Source organism: Anthonomus grandis, chromosome 8 (assembly GCF_022605725.1).
Source record: "Anthonomus grandis grandis chromosome 8, icAntGran1.3, whole genome shotgun sequence".
In the NCBI taxonomy this organism is placed as follows: domain Eukaryota; kingdom Metazoa; phylum Arthropoda; class Insecta; order Coleoptera; family Curculionidae; genus Anthonomus; species Anthonomus grandis.
Window position 1 is genome coordinate 14815654 of NC_065553.1, and position 25014 is coordinate 14840667.

Sequence of the window (25014 nt, forward strand, 5' to 3'; positions counted from 1 at the left end):
ATAAGACAAACAATTTGTAAACCTCGTAGTTGCATAATAAACTGGTGGCATTCAAATTTGTTATTATTATTTAGTATTAAACAATATTACCGTCTTCGATTTTCCATTTTAACCTAGCACCAATAATCAATCACTCATCACTTCTGATACACCATTTTTTAATGACATGTAATTATATATTTCCAGTAATCAGTCGAATTGGACCTAATCTAAGCTTAGAGGAATAGATGGATAAATTTGTCTAAATGTTATCATTATTTAAGAATCCCTGTGTGTAAAACTGCTAAAAAAGAAGTGGAAGGATCCCTTTATTCAGATGTTGTTAGGTAATCTGTTAAAACTCCAATTAGTTAAAGCAGGCTGGTTTCCGTCACATTTGCCGCATCGATAATTGTCCCTAAATTTGGGGTTGTAGTAGATATTAGAGTAGATAAAAACCGAGTGGATGTAGTTGATCCTGGCATAAATAAACCATCTAGACTTGAAGCCGAGACGCTTGGATAGACCTACAATATACATTTAAATAATGTCAAATAAAATCAATTTCACTAGATTTACCAGAACCCTTACTGGAGAACATGGATGGTCTTCTATCGGCCCTAACGCGTTCTCTATCGAATATGCCACTAAAGAACCAGCAGCCAAGCCGAACATGTACATCAAAGTCATCATGTTACCTTTAATTTGAAAGAAATTATTAAGTTTTTTTTTCATTGATTTACAGAATATTTATAATAAATATGACAAGTTTTTATAAGCTGAATCTTTATTATTTCTAATTGGGTTTAGTGTACCTTTGTTAGGTCCTTTACTTTTTACCATTTATGTACCATCGTGCCGAAAAAAACTGGGACATAAAATTTAGGTAGAGAATTGTCTCCTAGTCTATTATAGTAAAACGCATTCCTTGGGTATGGTATACATATTTACGCATTATGAATTTTTGGAGTCTTAATAATTACATATTTAAATAATAATATTGATACAAAACATTTTTATTTTTCGATATTTATTTTTATTTGGAACACATTTTATAAAGAAATCAAAACTAACTAATATCTTTTTTGATAATATAGAATAAAAAATTATTAATGCTTAAGCGCACCGTCGTTATCAATTACAGCTTCCAAACGTCGTTACATACTTAAAATTAAGTTTCTAGTATATTCTTCGGTTATTTGGTCCCACGAGTCATCTATCTTTAGGCGTAAATCATTCTGATTTCTAGGCCTCAAGTTATCTTTATACATATATTTTGCCATTTTATCGCAAACGTTTCCAATTGGGTTGACATCAAGGCTTTTCTAGAGCCACGGTAAAACTTGAATTCGTCTTTCGGGCTGTATGTATAGGAGCATTATCATGTTGGAAGATAAAATCTACCCATAGACTACGCCAACCGATGGCATCATAACATTGTTCAGGATATTGAAATATCCTAAGGCATTAGGCCTTCCCTGCACTATTTGACAAACGCCTGGTCCTCTAAAATTAATCCAGGCCCAAACTTTTATACTAAAACGTCCACTTTGAATAGTTTTTCTATCACATCTGATATTAGAAGGCCTGTAAACGCGGATTTTGCCATTATTGCACGATTGAATTTTTTTTTCATACGAAAATATTACCGTTTCCCATATGTTGTTTTGGTGTACATATTGATGGGCAAATTCTAATCTTCTCTGTTTGTTTGCTTCAGTCAAAAATATTTTATTTGTTGCACAGCAACTTTTAATTTCCGAATTTCTTATCCTACTACGAGCTGTTTTAGCAGAACCAGGAAAATGCGTGTCTTCTTTCGCCTTTATTGCTGTTTCAAACGGATTGTTTCTTAGAAAGCCAACTAACTCTCTATCTTCAATGTCGTTTGAAATTTTTGGTCAACCAGAACCTGGATTTCTTAAAATAGATCCATATTCTACAATTTTGCCTTAGCTAAGGAAACGGTATTTTTACTAATGCCCAATTCTTCTGCGATTCTTCTTATAGGAACTCCATCCATCAGACGAGGATATATTATCGTTTTTTGCTGAGGAAATAATGCAGGCATTTTGAAAGAACGATTTTGTTGACGCGGCTGTCACAAAATTAAATTAAGTTTGACAACTTCAAAATATATTATTCTAATAGACCAAGAGATTTAGGAGATTATTGAGGTTATTTTTTGCTGTTCCAGTTTTTTTTCGGTACGATAGTACATTGCCATACAAAGTTTGGTAATATTAAGAATCTGGACAATAAAATACCAGAAGCATCATCTTTTAAATACCTTGGTATCAACCCACACAGCACCCAATATCAGTGAAATATACCATCTATATTTCATTTGACAAAATATATTGCAACATGCCCCAGAAATGTAAGATAGTATTTTTTTTTATAATTAAAATAACATAATCAGTTAGTGTAAGCTTTTCTTTATCTTTATATTCTAAAACTATTTTTTCTTTCAAAATGATGATGTGATATATAATTTGCGCTCGTTAAAACAATATTTAAGGTTCTTAGAAAATTGATACTGCCGAACCGAATCTGTGGAAACTGCTGACTCAAAAACCCGTTTGATTTCTGTTAACGGTACGACGGCGATTAAAGGGGAATAATAAAAAAGCTGACTCAGTACCTACGTATTAAAAAATGAGGACACGAAAAACAGGCAGTCAGTCGAAGTCTTTGTAGAGTAAAAGTCGATCTAATCTGCCGGTTTAAGACGTAAAGTCGCGGGATCACCAAAAAAGACGGTTTTGGTGCCGTGCAAGAGCTTTATAATTATAACGGGAGAAGACGGCTCCCGGTTTTATAATTTTGAGTATTTTAAAGGCGAATTAAGACGTAACTAAGACGGATTTTTAAATAAATCGAAGACGTAAATATAATAAGACGCTGTCGTGTAGTGTGAAGTTAATTAAGCGGGTTTTATGTAAAACAAGTTTTATCATCACACTTTATTATTCATGTTATTAACTCTACTTGATTCACTTATTTATTAAACTCTTTCTTTTGTTGTTCTGCCATCTAGACTTTTATTTCCTAAAAGAACCCAATAATATCTCTAGCGATAAAGAACAGAAATATGCCAAATATCGTATGCGCAAAGTTAATATTCCTGGCATATATTTAACAGATAATATCTCATATCTCTGTGATATTCCAATAGCATAAATTATTTAAATAAATAACATGTAATTTTATATAAGTAAAGTATATATTTAATCTATTTTGTGCAGAGCATGGTCTTCATTTATTCGAATATATATAGCATTTAAAAATATTGGGGTGGAGGTGCTTTGAGATGACACACCCATTGATAAAATATGGTGGTTCTAGTTTTTCCACACTCTATGACTGTTATTTCATACCTTAATCTTCTATTTCTTATATTTTGCAAGATATTCAATTTGAAACAATTGGCCAATACACCCACAAACTACCACTTCCAATACAAAATCTCTGGTCACAAATTTACAAGAATAGTAATTATTATTATAGAGTTTAATTATCATAATACAAGATACCAGAAAAACCATATAAAAGAGATGAAAGTATAATTATACTTTCATAATTAACTAACACCTATGTGTTTTAAATTAATTTAATTGCGTAAAAATTTGTAAGGAACTTTTTTTTCATTTTCAGTGGATTTTTATCCAAATCCTGAATGGATTTTGATATCAGAGTCATGATATCAAATGCAGTTCATTAAGTTTCTGTTTTCCTAAAGCTTGTGCCATTTCAAATGCTCTACTTAAATGAATTTACTTACCAGTAAGCTCTCTGTGTCGATCGTCGACTTTCGTAGGAGCTTGGATCATAGGCACGCTCCCTAAAATACCGTTGCTCAGTCCGAGCATCACGGAATATAAAAATGCAGTTATCTCAGCAGAAAACCGAGGGCTGTGCCTGGGAGCGACGCACATTATCATTAGGGGTATTAAAATTAGGCGCATTATTGAGCCTTTCACTAAACGTGTGCCGGTCCAGTATCTAGAGTGAAAAGTTAGTTTTATTAGTTTGACAAGACAAAGCCTAAGATTATTTTAATATTTGGAATAAGATAGATTGGTAGATAATGCCTTTATTTTAACAATATGGTATTTTTTTAACAAATATAAACAATAACAAACGGAAAACCCCATTGAAAATTTAACATAATCAATCTAAATACTTCCGGAAAATGGTAAATCCAATTAAATGTACATTGTTCTTAGGACATAATTTACTTCTTTGAGATTAAGAAGAATTATTTATTATGTTAGGTGCCGGTGCACAAAAGCGAATGCCGAAGAACAAGAGTTCTTTTATACAACGATACCAATAACCATTTACACTTGATGATTGTTGTTATATGCGATATTTTTTGTTTCGTGTAACTTTCAATGGAATCTTTTTTTTTTCGAGTTCAATGGAATCTTCATCAAAATCTTAGTACGTTAATTTTGCAAGGAGGAGCCAGTAATCGAGTATATCAAATGCTTTGGAGAAGTTTAATAATATAAGTACACTTTCTAACCCATCGTCAAAGGCTTTAATTACATTATCCAAAGCCGCAGTTAGTGCTGTTACGGTGGAACGGTATTATGTTCAATGCAGCTATTTAACAAATGTAAAATTACATAATCAATATATGAAGTACATAGTTGAAGCATTTTTATATTTATTCAGTGATCTTAAGGCGTTTGTTTTTATAGAGTTTACATTGGCGTGAATTTCTTCTACTGTTGCTAGTTATGTCTTAAAATGATTCTCAGCGTTATAAAGGTTATTATTATAAAAATTCATTTGATTAAGACAATGCGGAGAAATGTTTTGTAGAAAAGATAAAAAATATTAGTACATTCAAGTCCTACAATCTGCGCAAGAAATACAGATAATTTTTCTTCTCCAGGATGATAACATGGCGTATTTTGAGGAGGAATTTCGGCTAATATACTTAAGTTGTGTTTACTCGAGAGCTAAAGCCACTTGACCAACATAAGAGTGGCTTATTCATTCTTATTCGTGGATCATTTCTGAAATGAAAAATGATTAATATATGTCTAAAGAAGAAAAAAACGAGAAATTTAGAAGATTAAACAAATATGTTCTAAACTTAAATTTAAGAGAACAACACTATGCAAACTTCGTTGGCATAGTGATGTCATTTCCATAACATACAGCTGTAGATGGCTGCTGTGTAATTATTTACAATACCTGTCCTCTTATAAAATATATACTTGATTATTGAAATTTTTATTAGGAAGAGCTTCACTATGTTGATGCTTTACTGCGCCTGACATATTTAACCCTTTTAATTGTTACTGTAACATGATCGCATCCTATGCAAGCGATTCTTTGTAATTAAATTTGATGGTTAAAAACTATATTGTGATAATAAAAAGATTTGATTCATCAACAAAAGTCTGCTATCGTTTCTTTCGAACTTTAAAATAAAATGAGTAGATTATATCAAAGAGAACTTTTTTTGGGTAACTTTTTAATGTAATTCTTAAATCTCAGATTAAATTAATGTTAAGAAAAGTTTGTGCGCAACATATACTATTATTTATTTTTCATTTATTTTACATTACTCTAACAGACAAACTCCAATAATACAGTGGAAAAACAGCTGAATATATCATACTGATCCTGTATAGAGTTGTACGTATTACAAGCTCTTCCTAAAGGCGAAAATTTGGTGATTTTGAGTCTAGGTCTTACAAGATAAAAGGTTTAAGGATTGCGAGTTAACTATTATATATATACTTACTTATTTTTATGATATCTTTGATTTGTAAATTAAATGAAAGTAAGTTGCCAAAAATAACCCCCAGGTCTACATTACATTTAGAGGTATTTAAAGGTACATTGTTTTTCTTGTGCCATTGTTAACTGAAGTACTGACTGCCAGGAGTTTAACGTAGTCTTCAACAGTGGCAATTCTACAGTATAACATTTTCCCATCACAGCTGTTTACTTTTAAATCCTTAGAAATTTAGTCAAAAAATATCTTACAGTTTCAACATATTAAAAGTATAAATTATAAATAAAAGTTATCCTAAACTATAAAATCTGGTAAATCCTGGAGAATAGAGTAATTATACTTACCGTGCACCACTTGCAATCATTTTTCCTATCAGATCCGAAGCATTAAACAGGGCCATCATCAAGATAGGCATCCATGAGCCGAGTGTGCAGCTTACTACCTCAGAAGCAACCCCTGGATAAATACAAAGCGTAGCAAAATAGACCAAACAGATGGATATCATGTAAGGGTAGGTGGCTTTGGTTACTTCCCATCGAGCCTGAATACCTCCTAAAACATCATGATTATACTATAAATTTAAAAAATAATTCACCTGATTTAAAATGAGAGTAAGAGTAAGTTGTATTTACTTTTTAGGGCGCTTAGTCCAACACTGCTGGTTGTTACAGTATGACGGCCTCTCACCACAACATCTTCTACTTTATATGTGGGTACTGGCGCTGAGGGTTCGTAGGCTGGGTTGGCAAAACTCAGTTGGTTACCCGTTGGTGGAGGGCTTGTTTGTATTTTCAAAATTCCATACTGGGTGTCGTTTGTTTCTATCTAACATATTTAAATTGTAAGTCAGAAAAATAATATAGATAGCTTTGTTAAAATATATGCAAGGTAGAGTCTTTCAGAGTGATGAGACAAAGTGAATTTTTCTTTTGAAAAGTTTGTAAAATTGGGATTTTCCACTAGTTTGCTTATTTATTTGTTTAGTTGTTTAAACCCAATTCACAGCACTTAACAAATGGGTTAACAAGAACTTAAGAAATATATACCATAATAAAGTATAAAAAACTTAAAGATTATAGCTAAATCTAGTTATATATATTCAAAAAAGATCAATACATCATGATATATTAATAATGATTTGCGATAATTTGCAGTATAATAATTATAAGATTAACTTTTAAGTTAAACTTCGCAATACCTGTATACATCCATTAATAAAGAGCAACACCTTATAAACGAGCGTTAGATGCATAATTTTTTGTCTATTTTACAGGAAATAAAATGCATGTTTTTCTAGAAAAATTTGACGAGGATATCCAATATCCGGATATTGACCATCACTCATCAGTTTAGATATTTTAAAGATCGGCGCTGAATTCTTACCAAATTATCAATATGAACTTGGTAGCAAGGAGACCATGTTACTGAACTGTTACGTAGTAAAGTAATTCAAAAATTAAACAATTATAAAATAATTAACTAAAACACTGCTATAAAATTATTTATTCAGTGTACAAAAGAAAGTTTGCTATTAAACACCACTCCAAGATATCTAAACCTTTCCACACGAGGTAAAGTTACTCCATTTCTTTTATATGCAGCAGATTTTATATTATTTAATTGGTACAAAAAATTCGAATTAATATATATTACATATTTATTCATATAGGCGCTGAAAATCAGCTTTCCTAAAGTTATAAAACATAATATCATTTATAAAAGGTAAAAACACAAAATCTACAGCATCACAAAACACTCATTTGTGTCAAACACAAGTGTTTTGTTATGCTGTTGATTTTGTGTTTTTACCTTTTATAATAGTGTATGATCATATAATGGATGAATTTTTCGAGTTAAACATATTATCTGGTGATAACTTGGTTGATTTTATTGTGTAGCTTAAAACATGCCAATACGGCTGGATGATGTGGATCCATAGGCACTAATTTCTGGATCATCATCCGAAAAACATTAGCATTAGCAATATACATGAGATTGGGATAGATATGTATCGAATTATTTCAGTTTTTTTAAACATCATTTAATCTTGCCTAAATGCCATTTTTTAGGTTATCTGGATCTGGTGTACTTTTGTGAGTTTACTGACTTAACTGACTATTCAAAAATTACATTCTCTAGATAAACTTATGTTCAAAAACTCACCAATCCAGCATCTTCGGTTGGCTCCAAAGTAATCCTAGTTTTTCCCCTTTCGCATAGCGCAATGTAAAATTGAATAAAATCCGATCGTCTAATCAAATGGTACATTGCAAAACATGTGAGCACCGTAGACACAGAAACCGTAAAGAAGTAGACGGTGCTGCCCCGCAATTCGTTTACAATAAATTTCGTTATTACTCTGACAATGGATGTAAAAACCCCTGATGTACCTGAAAGAACAATTTTTAGCAGCTACATATGCCTAGTTTAATCAATAACGTACTTTCTCCCACCATAACGGCTTGGGTATACTTGGGCGGAAGCATGCTAGTATATCCGTAAAAACTCGACTGTTGAACTAAAAGAAAAAAATCCAAATAATTTTTTTAGTTTCTTCATGTTTCTAGATTTCCGCTTTTACCGGTGCATCCTACAGACACAACAGCTACAGCAGCCAAATTAACAGTATAAGAGGTTGCTGTTCCCCATGCTTCCCACCATACTTCACAAACCACAACGAATATTAGGGTTACAAACGACATAATGTATCCTGAAATGAAGTTGGGATTAAATTTAAAATATTCGAGCTGAATGATTTGTAGACAATAAAATATAATTTGTACAATATGCAGCCGAAAGTCAAAAATATGGACACTTTTAGCAGCCTGTAAATCCTTTAATTTAAGCTAAAACCTGGATTGGAAATTAAATTGGAGTAGAATTATATTATAACTTAAGTGTGCTGCAATTCAAAAAAATTTGACTAAATATTTTAAGTAAAATGTAGAAATCAGGAAATATTGAAAATGCAGTAGGAGCTAGTTAGAGAGTTTCATCACAATGCGCAAGTCACTACATTTTAAAGTTGCATTTCTTTAATGAATGAATTTAAGAATGTAATAATGAACTTGTTATTCTATTAAAAATTTTATGATATGAAATAAATTTAAGATTTACTTTCATTTATGATATTTTGTAGTTGGAAGCATAATTGAAATTTTACGTTTTTAATAAAATTTCAATATTGTACCCTCTTATGTCAATTAAAATCGAGATTATACAAAAATACTATCAATTGTGTTATGTCTGCTGTTAAATTTGAAATAATTTTTCTTTACTTTCCTTCCAGCATATTCTTTTTTTTAAAGAGTGAAAAAGAACAGCCGAATTAATTTTTTATATAATATTTAAAGCAGCGGATAATATGTTTACATTGTTGGTTTAAAGTATTCATTCTATTAATTTTTAAAATGACATGGAATTAAAAATCATTATCAAAGAAATGTAGAATTTATATAAAGTTATTAAGATTTTAATGTAGTCAGGCATCAATTCTTTTCTGAGATAATGAATTTTTGAATAGATTGACTACATATGTATTATGACCTACTACTTGGGGTTGGTTCTTACCAAAATTTATCCTAGAATTTAAAGAGAAAGTCTCCACAAGTAAGTTGTTGGTTAACACTGTTAATAGCGCCACTACGATGTACACCAAAGACATATCAAAAACTACTGGGGTCAACGGATATCTCATTTTAAAGTAATCCATTGCCATTATAAAGCTAAAAAATTAAATAGTTATTGTAGAGTGACAAATAAAGATTGATCAATTAAAAAGTACCTGTTATAAGGAAGCAGAAATCCCATTCCTCCCAAAACAAAAGACAAATAAATAACATTAAAAGCGTCTACCGGAGGTGGAATATTTCCATATGCCGCCCGGGATGCGGAAAATCCATCACTTTGTCTTTTCACTCTCGCCCTTCCAACTAATTTCGAGTAACTGTGCCCATCTGGTACTTGGGTTATTTCCTCAACCATTTTTAGTGGATTTGTTTAATTTTTTAAATTTAAATGTACTGTGTTGCTTCGCATGTTTACCTTTACCAGCAGTGGAAATTGTCCAGGACAGTAAACTCAGAATGCCTCACCTTTACATTCGCAACACAAACACATTTCTCAAACAAATTATTATTTAAATGGTTTTTATGTTTTTTAAGGATTGTCGTATTTGCGTCCTTGGTGAAGGGGAAGCGCTACTACCGTTTTAACCCCTGTGACGTCATTGCCATTCTGGATATTGATTTATATCTGGATAGGAACGAATGCGATGCGCGGATTGTTGTGAAGCTTATTGGTTTTTTCTTTTTTTTTATGTAAATGGGTATTTACTATTTCTGTTTTTTCTAATGCATTTAGAACAAATATAATGTACAGCTGGTGGCTGAAACTCGAGCCACTTATTACATCTTGTTGATAAAGTTATGGCAAAGTTGCCTAATTTAAAGTTTGCCAAATTTTCGAGAAAATACTCGGAATTTTCAACCGTTTTCGTTCTATAAGATGATATTTCTAAATTTAAACAATCATTCGTCTTCCGGAAAATGTTATCAACTTTCTTTAGGTGCACTAAACACTTACAGGGCGATCTAATTGGGACTCTCCTGGTATGTTTTGGGAAAAACATACGTCTTTTCATCTCTAGCCGTAGAATACAGAATAATCCAAAAATAAGATATTCCGTTACACTTATGTAGATTTTTGAATAGAAAATATAGATATATAGAAAATAGAAACCCCCATTTTTTTTCTTTTTAGATTCTTCATAAGTTTTTAGTATTTTCGAACGAGGTGGAGTCCTTTGATTTTATAATAAAATTCTAGAAATGTGATAATCAGGGATTATATCCTAAAAATAAGAACCAATATAGTTCTCGCCTAGCAAAACCGCACAAGACTACCTACTTTAAAATTAAACTCTCCGAATATTAAAAAAACAAAAAACAAGTTACTTACATTAAAGTAAAAATTAATTTGCTATAAAGGGGTAATATATTAATAAGACTATAAGTGCTGAAAGTGGTGTACATGTGCCTCCATGCAATAATAAAGATTTTGTTCGAATCTATTCCTCGCATTTTCAAGCATGTCTTTATTTGTCTACATTCAGGCGACACTCAACGCGGACGCATCTGCTAATCTACTGATTCGGGAAATAGGTATCCAAAAACTGTCGTAATGGAGCCACATATCCTGGTGGACATGACATATTCATTATAATTAACGTTATTTTCTATTATTTCGGTAATTCGTGGCTCTATTGTATGTTGTAACATGTCGTCTTGCCCGTTAAGTTTCCAGGAATAAAGAAAGGTCCTACAACATGGTTTCCAAAAATGCCGGCCCACATATTTATTTTCTCAGGATGTTGCAAGTGTGCCTGTCAAAATTCTCTGTACTGTTAAGCGTATAAATCCAGGTGCTTTTGGTATTGTCAAGTGCTACTAGTTCCAAAACTGCTATTTCTCAGCTTCATTTTTATCTGATCGATTTTCTTTATGGCGATTGCGGCGAATATTAGATACAGATCTCGTTTCTTTACATTTTCTACATTTAATAAAAAATCTATTTTAGAGTGATGTATGACTTATTTTTATTTTCAATCCCTCAATTTTGACCCCTGATACTGGACAAAAAAAATAGCCTGGCTAGTACTTTGGAAAGTTTGCTATTCATTGGTTTAATAAGCAGTCTACTCTTATTGTATTGAGTGGAGGATAAACCTAATCTAGATAAATAAAAGAAATTAATAATATGCTCAAACTGCCTACCACCAACGCAAATATGTGGTGAAGAAATTCCGAAAAGGTCCAAAGATCAATTAAAATAACCAACAACCTAAAACCGATCGTGTTATGTATTATAACTTAACTGTGCAATTTGTATATCAAATTTATGTAAAAATATAATTATTTTGTGAAACGTGGTTCTTTCAGTTTCTTAATTTGTATGCAGTTACACCTCATACGTTCTAAATAACAAAAAAGGTCTGAAATGAAGCAAGATATAATATTATATTATACAGGGTGTCCCAAAAGTGATGGATCAAACTCAAACAGGAGATAGAGGGAGTCATTTACAATCAAAATCACCCCCTATGTTGTTATGCAATTGTGCATAGGTTAAAAGATATAGCCATATATGTGTATTTTTTTAATTCCAGCACCTTTGTCAAATAAAAGCTTTTAAAAAAATTATACAGTTGATTAAACAATCTGTTTTTTTTATTGTACCTTGAAATGATGTGCCTCTCCAACAAAAATATGTTTCTTAAACATTACTTTTTAAGAGCACTAGAAAAACAATTTTTTTGGACTTTTTACAACTTTAAAAATAAGTACTTAACTTTGATGCCATTTTTTTGCAAAGAAAATATAAGACATGCGAGTGACCTTGAACCTTAAAAACTTCTTTAAATCATACTGATTTCAGCAAAGTACAACTTGAATAGATTATCAAAATTTCTTATTGTCTAATTAAATTTTTATTTTTTTAAGAAATAAGCAAAAAAAATATTCCATGGCTAAATCAATATTTTGCTTTATTATTTTGCGAAAAAATAATAAAATGAAGATAATAAAGTGTCTCAAAAATGTTTAAAAATACATAAGTATGTCGACTTCTAATACTGACCAATTTATCTGCGGTTATTTTGAAGAATGTTGATTTGTCGTGCTTTTTGTAGTAAACAAAATTTAAAAATAATTTAAAATAGGTAGTGTTGTGTTGTCCAGGTACTGGCTATAAGTACATACGATTTTGTATTATTTATACAACTGACCACATAATGCCTTATACCGTCCGTGAGTATGCAGAAATGCATTATGTTTATGGATTTTGTAATGGAAACGCTCGAGCGGCTGAAAGGGAATATCGTGAACGATTTCCTGATCGTGAACGATATCCTGACTACAGGGTGTTTCAACGAGTGCATAACGCATACGTGGAGGGGCAGATTCCTGGAATAGGAAGACCTGATGAAAATGCTGAGGCAGAAGATGACATCATTGAAATGGCATTAGAGGAACCTTCAACTAGTGTTCGCCGCATATCAAGACGGTCTGGTATTCCGAGAACGACAGTACACCGCATTCTACGAAGAAACCAGTTGCATCCCTATCATGTACAACGGGTTCAAGATCTATTACCGGGTGATTATGACAAGAGGGTGGAATTTTGTAGAGAAATGCTTCATCGTAATAGGCAGGATCCACAATTTTTTAACAAAATTTTATGGTCAGACGAATCTAGTTTTCAGAGGGCGGGAATATTTAATATTCACAATTTACACCACTGGGCATATTTTAACCCCAGAATTGTTAGAAATGACCGCTTTCAACATCAATTTAGTGTGAACATGTGGAGTGGCATTCTTAACGGTTCATTAATTGGGCCTTTTGAACTACCAGCCAGATTAAATGGTGAAATCTCTAGGAGATTTTTGGAAGAAAACTTACCTGTTTTACTTCAGGATATTCCATTAAATATTCGTCAATGAATGTGGCTGCAGCACGATGGAGCGCCCGCCCATTACAGCCTTCAGGTGAGACAGTTTTTAAATGAGGCCTACCTTGGTCGTTGGATTGGACGGGGAGGTACAATTCGTTGGCCACCGCGCTCCCCCGACCTGAATCCAATTGATTTTTTTCTATGGGGGTACTTTAAGGAGTTGGTATACGCCAGGGAAAATCGTAATGAGGAAGAGCTACGCCACCAAATAATTACAGCAACTAGATTAATTACCCAAAATGAACGTTCATTCAGAATGATTAAGAGAAATTTTATACGCCGATGTAGGTTATGCATTAGATTTCGCGGCAGACATTTTGAACACTTATTGTAAATGATAGCAAAACTATCATGTAAAACATAAAACCATTTTCTAATGTTTTTTGTACCTTATTGCCACCAACCCAACAAAACACAATTATTTATTTTAAAAAATTGGTAAATATTGATTTAGCCATAAAATTCTTTTTTGCTTGCCTTGCTGGAATCGGTATGAAACGTAGAAGTTTTTAAGCTAGAGGGTCACTCTTATGTCTTACATTTTTGAGAAAAAAATGGCATCAAAGTTAAGGGTACTTATTTTTAAAGTTGTAAAAAGTCCAAAAAGAAATTTTTTTTAGCTCTTTCGAAAAGTAATATTTAAAAAAATATTTTTATTGTAAAGGTGCATCACTTCTAGGTAGAAACAAACAAAAAAACGCATTGTTTAATCCACTGTATAATTTTTTTATAAGCTTTTATTTGACAGTGTGCTTGAATTTAAAAAATACACAAAAATGGCTATAACTTTTAAACTATTCACAATTGCATAACAACATAGGGGGTGATTTTGATTGAACATGACTCCCTCTATCCTCTGTTTTAGTTTGATCCATCACTTTTGGGACACCCTGTATATATAATTACGCAAAAGCTTGTCACCAGAAAACCCAAATTTTAGCTTCACATACCGTCAATTTTTGATATGACCTTACGAAGATTGGGGTACCTTACCTTGTCTAAGGTTTTTGCGGAAAATATATTTTGACGTTGATGACAGTGACGTTTCCTGCTGATGGATGGCGATCAAAAATTCAACTGAACAAAATGTCAGAATTATTTTAATTTTTTAAATAATTTCATAAAAAAAATATTAACAACTAGTTTTCAGTGCTTCAGACAATAATTTGTGCTATTTACCGTTAATTTAAATTAAGCCCCAAACCGCCGAAAGCTTAATAGCCACCGAAAAAACACTAAGAAAATTAGTTGTTTTTGGACAAATATTACAATGTCTGGTAAACTTTTTTTAGTTTACTTGCAAAAAACAATAAAAAACTGGTGTAACATGTAACAAAGCCATTCCTAAAACTGCCCTATCACTGTAAGGAAACTTATAGGTAAAATTACCAAATCATCCCATTATGGGGGCAAAATTAAGTACTACAAATGAGGGTTCGCAGAGCCCTAGGACCAGAGCCTTTTCTACTAGCAGTAGCACCGAAGTTGTTGCCACACCTGGATTCAGGTTTATGAGGTCTTTAGGCATGGAAAATGACAGACAAAGAGCCAGGTAAAGTGTTTTTTAAAGTGTACTTATAAACTGAGCCTGGACAGATTATAAAAGGAGCATAATTTTTTTTTTTTATTATACTATATATTTTATTTAAACCAAAATTTATAACTTACCTACAACATTTACTACCCAAATGGTTGACCTTTGAGGTACTGTGGGGTACAGTGATACAGGATGCAGTGTTTAGCATACACAGATTACATAGTACAAATTTAAATTTAGTACAGCGAAATAAAAAAAAAATTAAAAGTAGACATTTTATATTTTAATTCTAACAAGCCTATATATTCTTAGTCTGATATCAAATAATTTGATTGACTTCAGATTATTTATTTTCCATACCTTATAATACATAAACTATGTTGTTTTTTAGTCTATAGTCTGAATTGCCCTAATTCATAAGTTTGGAGCATTGTAGATATTATCTGAGAGTGTATATTAATGTAATATTCCTGAAATGTCTTTGTGTTATTAGGGTTGCTCAGAGACAATTGCTAAACTGTTAAATTGATTACTATAAAATGTTACAGACTAATGTCATAGATCTAAGCAATTTAAAAATTTATCCACAGGAGTAGATGTGGTTAGCACCGCTCTGCCAATCTTCGGCCACTGAAATTAAAAAGAAATAAAATAAATTTTTGGATTCCTTGCTTATATGATAAACAAATTTTCCTTTTTGCTGTAAATTATTGATTTATGATATCTTTTAATGCAACAAAAATAACTGTTGAAATAGGTCTAAAGAACCTTGAATTGGTTAATTGGAGTTTCAATTACTACAGGTTTTTTTTTTCTAGATCAAATAGAGGTAGTAATTCAAGAAATTTAGAAATGAACTTTAGATTGAACTGAAATCATTGAAATAGTTTATTAAAATCAATTTTTAATGTAATTAATTTATTGAATGTACTCATATCCCATTCCATCTATTATGCCAATAGAGAATTTCCTTATTAATTTTGTTTTTTGTTCTTTTTAACCCAAATAAAATTAATGATGATTTACCTGAACCCCTTATATATATTCTAAGACCTTTCTCCTTTAAATGACCCTGAAAGTGGCCATGTAGCTCACTCATTCCACTCCCAAAATTATATGCTTATCCATTTTTCCCCTTACTCTGACTCTGAAGACGAACCAACATAAATAGAACTGTACAGTTCCAATATTACAGATCCTTATCTAGTGTTCCTGACCTTCATGGTAGTTCAGCCCATGACTCTCACCATCACTCTGAGAATGGGGGTACCAACTTGGGCACAGAGGTGTCTGTAGGCGGTAGTCCAGGAGCTGATACAGACAGCAGTGCAGGTGAAGAGGGAGCCCATGGTGGAGGGTTAATTGGGCATGCTGCTGCTGCCGCCTTGACTAGAGTTTATGCTGCTCATTCTTTGCCTGGCCATATATGGAGTCTAAATGGTAAGTTTTTTTAGATCTTATTTTAATTGAGAGGTCTTGGTGTTGCTTGAAATTAGAAATATTCTTTTTTAAGATTTTATATCCTTAGTTGGAAGAAAGAATTATGCTTTTCTCGGCTTAACTTTACCAAACAGGTGGCATATGCTTTGCAAAATTAGCTAAATAAATAACCAGATAATACTAGAGAAAAAACATTATTAGGTAATCATTAAAACCAAGTTTTAATTTAATATGTTAAAAACCATGTTTTATTTATTTTTTGATTATAATCTAAGTAGGTTTTTCACCAAATATTGCTCTCTTTTGCTTTGTAAAAAGGATTTAGTATGAAATTTTGAATAAATATTTTTGTTGATGGGTTAAGATTTGTACTGTCAATTAAACCTATGATATCCTGTAGAAAAAAGGTATGTTCACTCTATTAAAAATTATATTTTTTCAGTCACAAAAAAAACAAATAAAACAACATAGATATAAAGTAAATATGATATATTAAACCTTGGCTTATGAGTCATTTTTATTAGGCAACCTCAAAATATGCTATCCAAAACCAAAAGGAATAAATATTTATTAATGACAACTTAATGTATCTAATTTACTTAAAGACTAAGATTATTTTAGGTACAGTCAATTAGTAAGCAATCTCCTTAAACTTAAACAAGCCGATTATTTTATTTGTTTTAAATCTAAAGATTGATATGTTCCTCTAATATTCTTTACACAGTTATCAAGCTTCATATTAATGAAATATCATAAAATATTTTTTAGGTATTCATAATTGCAAATGGCGTAGTGTTGATATTATATTATCAAACAAAGATAATCCCGATAACGGTATTTTTTTTCATTGTGCTCTCCCAGAGTTTAGGGGTATTTTGTTCAATCATCCCATAGTAAACAAATACGTCGCATGTTGTCGGTCGTTGTTTGTTCTGCAATAAGCTTGACTTATTAAATTAACGTATTTTCAGCATTTCTGATAATCGCTGATCTAAAAATATATCAATTTCGCGAGTTTTACATCGTTGTTATCAAAAGTTGTTAACACGTTTGGGTTACTGCTTAATCAGAGTTTAACTTTTTAACCGAAAATGGGTCTCAGTTTTTCCAATCACCATGGACACCTCGCTGAACGATCGAAACCGATTTTATCTGCGGAGTTATGGGGAAACGATTTGATTATCAATGAAAAAGGTATTTTAATAATTATTTTTATTAGTGGAGATGGTACATTAATAGTTTCGATATAACGTAACCAGGCTATTTTATTTTTAGTTGCTTATCTTTTATTATTATTAACTCTATACCGACACGCATATTGCACTAAAAATAACATTTTATCCCCCTACCTTACCAGTCTTGTAAAGTACATTCAGTAAACAGACAATTGATTTAGTTAATATTAATCATAATTTTAGTATTTTACAAGAAATCGGTTTTAAAATTAGTTGGAAGTTATATGAGATCGTTCCACACTAAAATACACGTATAAAAGTGTATTTGTGTGTTTTTTACAGGGATCTATTCAAAACAAATAAAAATTAATAAGGTTCAATTTATTTGTATAGAAATTATAAATCCTACAATATGCCTATGATTTATAATATTATATATTATTATCATTATTACAAATTATTTAAAAAAATACTTTAAATATTTTCCGATTTAAAAAACAAACCCTAATTGCATGCTAATAAAATCTAAGCAGAAGTAAATAACTGATAAGAGAAAATTTGATAAAATATAGAAAATTTCTTTTCTTGGTATTTAAATTATTGGCTTATTATCTTAATATTTTGATGAAGTTAGTGTTTAATTTAGAAGAAGTTTTTAGGGTGTTATTATTTTATTGCTAAGAATTTCGATAAAAATCAAAAATTGGTTTTTCCTTTCACTTATCTAAGGCCTTGGACACAATCGGTCATATTGTATTATTAGAAATCTTATCTTTCATTCAATTTAATGAAAATTATAATCACTTAAATTAATTTCTGAGAGATTGGGGAACTGGTTGCTTAGTTTTCTGAGAGATAGAAGGCTCATGGTTTAGGTTGGTAACCTTTTATCAAAGGTTATTAGATTCAGTAGTACTGTTTGATTCGGGTTTATATTTTAATGACCCTATAGACCAATTGGTTGTAGGGCCAACAATGTTGGGCCTTACTCTCAGAAATTGCCAGTAAAAAATTTATCTTTGGATGCAGTGAGGTCTGTGTATTGTGACTTGGTTAAGTCACAGCTATGTATGGCTCTGTCATTTAGACTCCGCAATATAACATTTATAAGACCATGGTGTACGGCACAAATTTTCAAAATATATCAATTTCGCGAGTTTTACATCGTTGTTATCAAAAGTTGTTAACACGTTTGGGTTACTGCTTAATCAGAGTTTAACTTTTTAACCGAAAATGGGTCTCAGTTTTTCCAATCACCATGGACACCTCGCTGAACGATCGAAACCGATTTTATCTGCGGAGTTATGGGGAAACGATTTGATTATCAATGAAAAAGGTATTTTAATAATTATTTTTATTAGTGGAGATGGTACATTAATAGTTTCGATATAACGTAACCAGGCTATTTTATTTTTAGTTGCTTATCTTTTATTATTATTAACTCTATACCGACACGCATATTGCACTAAAAATAACATTTTATCCCCCTACCTTACCAGTCTTGTAAAGTACATTCAGTAAACAGACAATTGATTTAGTTAATATTAATCATAATTTTAGTATTTTACAAGAAATCGGTTTTAAAATTAGTTGGAAGTTATATGAGATCGTTCCACACTAAAATACACGTATAAAAGTGTATTTGTGTGTTTTTTACAGGGATCTATTCAAAACAAATAAAAATTAATAAGGTTCAATTTATTTGTATAGAAATTATAAATCCTACAATATGCCTATGATTTATAATATTATATATTATTATCATTATTACAAATTATTTAAAAAAATACTTTAAATATTTTCCGATTTAAAAAACAAACCCTAATTGCATGCTAATAAAATCTAAGCAGAAGTAAATAACTGATAAGAGAAAATTTGATAAAATATAGAAAATTTCTTTTCTTGGTATTTAAATTATTGGCTTATTATCTTAATATTTTGATGAAGTTAGTGTTTAATTTAGAAGAAGTTTTTAGGGTGTTATTATTTTATTGCTAAGAATTTCGATAAAAATCAAAAATTGGTTTTTCCTTTCACTTATCTAAGGCCTTGGACACAATCGGTCATATTGTATTATTAGAAATCTTATCTTTCATTCAATTTAATGAAAATTATAATCACTTAAATTAATTTCTGAGAGATTGGGGAACTGGTTGCTTAGTTTTCTGAGAGATAGAAGGCTCATGGTTTAGGTTGGTAACCTTTTATCAAAGGTTATTAGATTCAGTAGTACTGTTTGATTCGGGTTTATATTTTAATGACCCTATAGACCAATTGGTTGTAGGGCCAACAATGTTGGGCCTTACTCTCAGAAATTGCCAGTAAAAAATTTATCTTTGGATGCAGTGAGGTCTGTGTATTGTGACTTGGTTAAGTCACAGCTATGTATGGCTCTGTCATTTAGACTCCGCAATATAACATTTATAAGACCATGGTGTACGGCACAAATTTTCAAGATCATCATTTATAGGACTAATTATGGGTGATATTATTTTGTGGATAGAACTTTCGATTTGTTAAACAGGGAAAATAAAATGATGATTCAGACTGAGTAGGATGAAAGTATTGTTAAAACTAGATTTATAATTTTTATATGATATTTAGTTTAAGATACTGGTTTATTATAACTTTATTATTGATTTTGTACGTCATTTTATTTGTAATGGGAGTTTTCCGTCTATTATTAAAATAAAAAAATACATACTAACATAATAATTATTTTAAATAATCCTCTTATGATTTGAAATTCCTAACATACGGTTTGATGAGTAGAAACAATAATAAACTTTACCACTGCTGAAATATTTTCTCCCAAAAATATATAGCAAATTTTACATTACAATATGAATTAACATTCTTTATTCTAATTATTTTTATTTGCTTTTTTGCTTCTTTACTAGTTGTTTTTCACAAAACTCTTGGATTAATTCCTGAAAAGGGCGATTTGCTAACCTTATTAAGTAACCCTGTAGAGGCAGAACAAATTAGAATTAGTAGATTATCTAAGTTATAGTTTTTAGAGGAGCTCGCTTTACGAATATATGTATTAAAACATTGAATAAGAAACTCGCAGGTCCTTTTACAAATTAAATAAACCACATTATGCAGCTATACATATATTTCAGAAAAAATTACCTATTTAAATTAGTATGTTTTATATATACTCTAAGTACTTATTCTCTTTAATTGCCTGCAATTTAAATATGATAAATATTTACATCTCCACCCAGCTCGTTTATTAGTCTGTTCTCTTTCATGTCTTCACATACAGGATAATTACTTTAATTAATTTACGAGTGGCCTTCCAGATTAGCAAAGGGTCTTTAGGATCATATAATGCTTTTACATTAAGATAAGATTAATTAGAAATGTCTAGGTATTATACTTTGCCTTATTATGTAAAGTACATTCGATTTAGTTACGATATTGAATTTAAATTATCAATAATAGTGAAGCTTGGTAATCATGGAAATTCGTAGTTGGTGCAAAAAGGACTAATAAACAAAAATCAATTGGATTCATATTCCAAGAAAATTGATTTGTAGATTAGACATGTGCTAAGAATATCCTAAAATAGTATTGCGTACATTCCTATGCTGTGTACATGCTCAGAAAAGATTAACAGCCACCCTCAGTGTCTAGGAATTCGAAAACCAATAAAAAAAGCAGATTAATGTTTAGGAATAATAAAAATTTATCACACTTTAAGGAACTGACATGAATATGTAATATCTTTGTGTGTTGTTTTAATGTAATGCTTATATTCTTCTAGTTGTTAGTGGGATATGGTAGATTCTTCCAAGAACAAACTGTTTACATCTAATAATTTCATATATATAAAGAAAAAAGTTTGAACTTTTTATTCTTAAATAATAAACGTTTTTGGGGCTGGTTCTTCCTGGTTGGAAAATTGGCACACAAGAGTCGAGAAGGTGATTTCGTTCCCACCAAAAACGGTATTATAAGGTAAAATAATATTTAATAATTATCCCCTATTAGTCTTCTAAAATGTACTTAAACTATATGCTTTATACTAAAAAATGTGAAATTCGCCGGGTCTTAAATCCAGTAAGATCCTTAAATTGCTTAATATCTCCAATAATGGCAGACCAACTTTTACGCCTCGATTCAATTTTTCCGAAAATAAAATTCGCCGTTAAAATATTGGACCCAAATACGCCATAAATACAAATATCTAAATTCTGAATAAGTAAATAGGGAAAAACATTCCTATATACAAATTCTCTTCTAAAAGACTAATAAAATGCAGTCGCGTCGGCGTCGTGTCGCTATGGTGGCGCGTCGTAGTTAGGGACCAGCCACGGCAATTCTCTGTGTATCTTCGAACAGAGTAATTTATCGTATTTTTCTGTGTTAAGTTTTTATTATAAAAATTACCTGACAACAAAAACTACACTTTTGAGAGCTTAATGGGTGTTACTATTGGGTCATGTTTGCCTGAAGATGATGTCGAAGCTGCTGCACCCTTTCACAGGGTTGTTTACGGTAATAACATTTAAAAAATAATAAGGGGTTATAAACTATTAATGTTAACAGACAATTTTCTTGTAGAATTATTATTTTTAGGGATGCAAATAGTAATGTAATAATAATCGATAGAGAAATGTCAATTTTTTAACTTAAAATATTTATCTTAACTGTTCAGCCGGTATAATAGCATGTTATTAGTGTCGTATAATCAATACCTATTAACATTGAGCATCACCAAACTGCTACAAAAAATCGAACTGCACGATAGGAGAGTCATTATGTATATTGAAACTTTTTTTTCAGGTATCAAATGTCCCGTGTGCAGTAAATTCGTGGTTCCCGACGATATAGAATGCCACCTGTTGATGTGCTTGACGAAACCCCGCCTTTCATACAACGGTATGATACAATAAAAAAGTAAATCAATTATTGCGGATATTATTTTTTTTTGTTATTATATTTACAGAAGATGTGTTAACAGACGACAAAGGGGAATGCGTTATTTGCCTGGAGGAACTAAGTCAAGGAGACATTATTGCCAGGTTGCCTTGCCTTTGTATATATCATAAAAGGTAAAATTAATTATTGTGATGTGTTTTGTTGATTTTTAGGTTTGGGGCATTGCTTTAGTATCGATTGGGTATGTTTTGTGGCTGTGTATTTTTTTTTGTCTAAATTACTGGAAATAAGAATGGCGTGGACACTCAATCTACAAAAACCAGTTAATATATGCTGGTTTTCAATAGGGGTCGATCAGTATAGGCAGATACGAAAATGCAATCAAGTTAAATAAAAAATGTATATGTAATTACCGAACTTGGAGATTGTGAGGGTTTTAAAATGGAAGTGAAACAAAAATATATAGAAATAAAAAATTGATGAGACATTTAAATTTCAATAAACAATTAAAATAATCAAAGTTCTGGTGAGAATTTGTTTCTTTTACTATTCACTTTATTTCCAAAATTTCTATTCTAAAAGCGTTCTTTGTGGTTGTTTATATCAGATAAGGCTCACATTGATTTATTAAAATTTATACATAAAAACCCATATTTTCAATTATTTTTTTTTCATTAGTCATTATACAGTTTTAGCAAACTTTTAAACAAAAAAAATCATATATGTTGAATCCCTAATTTTTAAAAACAGCTCTTAAAATCAAATAAAGTAAAGCAACATTGATATAAAATAATATGTAATATAATTTGAGACTATATTATGTCAACATAATATGCTTTAATTACATCAACATCTATTCAAAACTATTGTTGGGAAATGCTTTAGGCTAACCATTTATTTATGTACACACACATACTCTGACTATAGTGCTCCAGAATACTAAATCAGTTTTGTTGTACAGGGCGAGTCAACGAGTGCGCAGAGTAGTTTGTTACATAACTTACACAACTGTGGCCCTACAAAAAAGACACGCTGTATACTGCACTTTTAACTTTTCATAGTAGGTATTTTTATTATATTTGAGCTTAATTTCCAAAATGTATAAAGCGTAGAAACAACATTTAGACTCAAGTGTGCAAATGATGAATTTTGAACAAAACTTAATTTATCTACTATCAGTTTCTCAATAAATTTTTTTTGGCTAAAAGTATTCAAAAAATGTAAAAGGCTGAAAAAATTATATTGTAATTACCAATGTTATGGAGAGGGAGAGATTTATTTAAAACTATTTTTCTATGCTTAATAGGTAATCTGTATTTTTAATAATGCAAAAAAATGGTTTTAATATAAACATATTTTGTACAGTTTAGAACATTCTAGCAAAAAATTGATTTGTTAATTTAACAAATTGCAACGCGCTAGAAAATTTATATTTAATTTAAATGATTGTAAGCATAAAATTCCAAGAACGTGCTTATAACATAATAATAAAATTAGAATATTATGAAAATATAACTGGTTTATTAATAAAAATTCTATCCCTCTAAATACCAGTGCAATATTTCAGTATAATGTTAATAATAACCATAACTTGATATGGTATCTATATTCAGAGTAAACTATTTTTTATGCAAACTGGCTAATAAATCATTTTCATTTGTCTAATTTCTTGTTTTTAGACTTTCTGTCTATAATTTGCCAATAAATCTCGATTGGGTTAAGATCCGAACATTGGGATGCCTATTTTAAGTTAAATATAAAAACAGAAATAGACGTGGAATTATAGGTTAATTCTAAATTTTTATTTTTTTAAAAGCTACTCCGCGCACTTGTTAACGCACCCCGTATATAGTTTTATGGAATGTTTCGTACAGTATTGTGACATTTCGTACAGTATATCTTTGTTCCTTTAACCAATGATAAAATATTGAAAGTCATCCTATGCAGGGAGGAAAACATTAAATATTATTAACTGAAGGAGCTTTTGCGATTTATTTTAGTTTTATTGAAACTAATTTAGTTTTTTACTTACTTGATTGTAACTTGTTGTCAGCAGCTCTGGATAATGCTTAAAGAATGTATCAAACATCACTGTGGTATTATTGTTTCAGTTGTATAGACCAATGGTTTGAAGTGAACCGCTCTTGTCCCGAACATCCAGGGGATTAGCAACTAAATCAGATGTAAATCCACTACTACAGACAGGCTGTTGTAAATGTAAAATACTTTGTAAATATTTGTAATTGTATATTAGGGTATCACCAGTTGATTATTACGAATTTGATTAAACCAGTGTGATGAAAGGTGATTGGTTGGTTCGTGGGGAAAAAAGACGTGCTGGTTTAACGAAACTCGATTGCGTTTTTTTTACTGGCGAAATTGATGGAGACTGTGGTATTAGTTGTGAAATATTAGGTTACGTTTTTTTATTGTTAGGTAAGGTTGTGGCAGTGTATAGTTTGACTTCGAAGACCAGTAAATTCCTTTTTTTGAACGACTCGAAAGTTAAATTCATACCTATTTTAAAAGTATACACAACCATAAGTAAAAACTGGGCTTGAAAGTCATACGGTACTCGAAAAACTTTTATTTTTGTTTCCTTTTATTGTTTCCTGTTATAGAGAAGTAAAAAAAATCTATGTATCTTAATAATCATAGCATATTAGAGTTTTTTTCGTATTTCATAGACCATTTTATTAGACCGATATATAACTCTGGCC

The 25014-nt window shown here is 30.8% G+C and overlaps 2 protein-coding genes across 3 annotated transcripts; one reads left to right on the forward strand and one right to left on the reverse strand.

The window, feature by feature from the left end:
- Positions 1 to 41: 41 nt before the first annotated feature.
- LOC126739318 (equilibrative nucleoside transporter 4) lies at positions 42 to 9967 on the reverse strand. Its single transcript, XM_050444946.1, has 10 exons — positions 9525 to 9967; positions 9311 to 9465; positions 8322 to 8450; positions 8184 to 8258; positions 7904 to 8130; positions 6373 to 6565; positions 6085 to 6292; positions 3764 to 3984; positions 559 to 677; positions 42 to 506 (listed from the first exon to the last, which is right to left on the reverse strand). The coding sequence occupies exons 1-10, from the start codon at positions 9722 to 9724 to the stop codon at positions 351 to 353; spliced, it is 1683 nt and encodes a 560-aa protein (XP_050300903.1). The 5' UTR covers positions 9725 to 9967; the 3' UTR covers positions 42 to 350.
- A 4324-nt stretch (positions 9968 to 14291) lies between these two features.
- LOC126739332 (E3 ubiquitin-protein ligase ZNRF1) lies at positions 14292 to 24954 on the forward strand. 2 transcript variants are annotated; one of them, XM_050444972.1, is made up of 5 exons: positions 14292 to 14804; positions 15997 to 16229; positions 22199 to 22294; positions 22362 to 22467; positions 24406 to 24954. In XM_050444972.1, exons 1-5 carry the CDS (start codon positions 14656 to 14658, stop codon positions 24461 to 24463), a joined length of 642 nt encoding a protein of 213 aa, XP_050300929.1. In that variant the 5' UTR covers positions 14292 to 14655; the 3' UTR covers positions 24464 to 24954. The 2 variants fall into 2 exon arrangements, with proteins under 2 accessions (XP_050300929.1, XP_050300928.1); XM_050444971.1 differs by having other exon boundaries at positions 14293 to 14804; positions 15985 to 16229.
- The last annotated feature ends 60 nt before the right edge of the window (positions 24955 to 25014 follow it).

Bases quoted from the DNA above. Each gene is read 5' to 3' on its own strand.
- LOC126739318 (XM_050444946.1), bottom strand. From the start codon at position 9,724: ATGGTTGAGGAAATAACCCAAGTACCAGATGGGCACAGTTACTCGAAA. The intron at 9,466-9,524 runs GTACTTTTTAAT...TTAATTTTTTAG, and splicing joins TTTCTGCTTCCTTATAACAG to CTTTATAATGGCAATGGATT. The intron at 507-558 runs GTAAATCTAGTG...TGTATATTGTAG, and splicing joins GTTCTCCAGTAAGGGTTCTG to GTCTATCCAAGCGTCTCGGC.
- LOC126739332 (XM_050444971.1), top strand. From the start codon at position 14,656: ATGGGGGCAAAATTAAGTACTACAAATGAGGGTTCGCAGAGCCCTAGG. The intron at 22,295-22,361 runs GTATGATACAAT...TTATATTTACAG, and splicing joins ACCCCGCCTTTCATACAACG to AAGATGTGTTAACAGACGAC. The intron at 22,468-24,405 runs GTAAAATTAATT...TTATTGTTTCAG, and splicing joins CTTTGTATATATCATAAAAG to TTGTATAGACCAATGGTTTG.